The sequence below is a fragment of the Galeopterus variegatus genome, unplaced genomic scaffold, assembly GCF_000696425.1.
Source record: "Galeopterus variegatus unplaced genomic scaffold, G_variegatus-3.0.2 Scaffold2014, whole genome shotgun sequence".
Classification (NCBI taxonomy): domain Eukaryota; kingdom Metazoa; phylum Chordata; class Mammalia; order Dermoptera; family Cynocephalidae; genus Galeopterus; species Galeopterus variegatus.
The window spans coordinates 2,525-4,556 of NW_007728125.1; the positions used below are offsets into that span (position 1 = coordinate 2,525).

Here is a 2,032-nt window from a genome sequence, read left to right on the forward strand (position 1 = left end):
TTTTCCATACTTACACAATTCAACTAAAATATGATGACTTTTACAATGGATAACAACAGTAAAAAGTGACAGCATCCATATTCAACATGCAAATAGTACAGTGCTTTTAATTGTTTTACAGAGTTATTGATTCAATTTTTAAAATGTTCCAGAAGGCATATTCCCTCATGAAAATGAGGTCACGAAAAACCAAAACATATGCTCCACACTTAATTTCAAAGTGAAGCCAAATTTTAGGACAGTTTCCATTTTATAAAATTATAAAACAATAATTTCTACCTTTTGGGGTTGAATATAAAATAAAATTAATATTATATAGACAAAGCCAGAAAGGATTTCAGGTCTTTACTATCATAGTATGTCTGTTTACTATAAAATGCATTGTGTCAGGCAGAACAAAGACAAATAATTTATCTTTCATTATATTTTGGGGGAATAACATTTAAAAACTTCTTGTGAGTATATTTTTGTTATACAATTATGTCATTTTTATCCTCATGTATATTTTAAAATGAATAAAAACTGTCCAAAAATTTTAAGCATTTTTACTGATTTTTTTAATGCTATAAACTAAAATATAAAATGTCTAAGAATAATATTCCTGTTTCTCATCTGTAAACTAATGTTTATCTACTTTAAGTTCATTGAAAGGTATTGTCATTAATCTGAAGGAATGGCATCTGAAATTTGAAATGGCATAGAATCACCATTACTAGAAGAATCTCACAGAATGAGTTAATATAGGGTGCATTAGTGAACACATACAAGGGTCCTTTAAAAAGTTCACAGAAAGATTTGTATTACCTTTTAATTCTATTTTTCCACTAACTTTTTGAAGTATCCTTGTACTCTCCCTATTGGGAAATACCAGTTATAGAATCCACGCATAAGAGGGCCAAAGCCATTCATTCAACTTGCTGAAAATATGCATCCTTGCTGTGTGCCCAAACCAATAGAATCAGGGAACAATCAATAGAAGAAGGAAATTAAATTGAACTTTACCTGTTCTCTAGTGAACCAGCGGGCATCCTCTATTTCATTCTTGTCAACTTTAATTTCTGTAGACACTGCCACAGCTAAGCAACCAATCATTAAGGAGGACGGCATTGGCCATGGCTGACAAGAGACGTACTGAACATGGCCAACTTTGACTCCACTTTCTTCTTCTACTTCTCTTCGAACAGCATCTTCTATTGTCTCCCCTAATCAAATGGGGCAAAAGAACAAGTTGCTGGTGAACATGGCCTGGACATTTCATGCTTCAAATGGTTCAAACATTTAGAAATCACTTTAGACAGAAACCCAATTCAAAGAATCAGAAACCAGAAGCCTAAAACTAGACTGGACTTGAAGAAAACATTTTTAAAATACATAAGCATATACAGAATATCAAAATGCCAATAAGAAACTTTTTATTTCTTAAAGGTCTAAATTTGTCAGTTTCATTTAAAAAATAATAATTATAACATCTACAACTATCCAGCACCTACTATTGGTTAAACACTATGAAAATACATTCTATATTCTCATTTATATATTATGACCAGTTATAAATTATCATTACATGATTTTTACAAATGACTGTTTCTCCAGTAAAATCCTGAAACTCTTTTTTTATTATGTTGTCAAGCAATTATTGAGGATAGCCTTTCTCGGGTCACTACAAGTTTAAAAACCACATGAGATGAAACAATACTTATTCTTTCTAAGCAATTGTTTTCCTCTAGATGACTGTTGATTTGGCTATGAAAAAATAAAGTAATGCCTATAAACATACTTTCTGACTTGTTGTAATTGAAACTTGAAGCAGAGAAAATAGTTTTTAAGTATAATTTATCTAAAAGTTTAGAAATATTTTGTTAAATATAGCAACATTTAGGAAAAAATATTTTTAAATATAGCTTTCTGTTTCAAACAGATTGATGAATTTCCTACATAAAAATTAAGACTTTCCATCAATCAGAAGAAAATATATAGTGAAAAGATAAGTCATAGACTAGCATAAGATATTTGCAAGACCATTTGCAAGAAC

The 2,032-nt window shown here is 30.1% G+C and overlaps 1 protein-coding gene across 1 annotated transcript in view; it reads right to left on the minus strand.

Annotated features, from left to right (window-relative positions):
* Nucleotides 1–969: 969 nt before the first annotated feature.
* NUDT12 (nudix (nucleoside diphosphate linked moiety X)-type motif 12) overlaps nucleotides 970–2,032 on the minus strand; it is a 12,427-nt gene continuing 11,364 nt past the window's right edge. Inside the window, exon 6 of the mRNA XM_008580085.1 lies at nucleotides 970–1,202. Within this exon, the coding sequence (XP_008578307.1) occupies nucleotides 970–1,202 (233 nt within the window). The remainder of the gene's footprint in view (nucleotides 1,203–2,032) is intronic.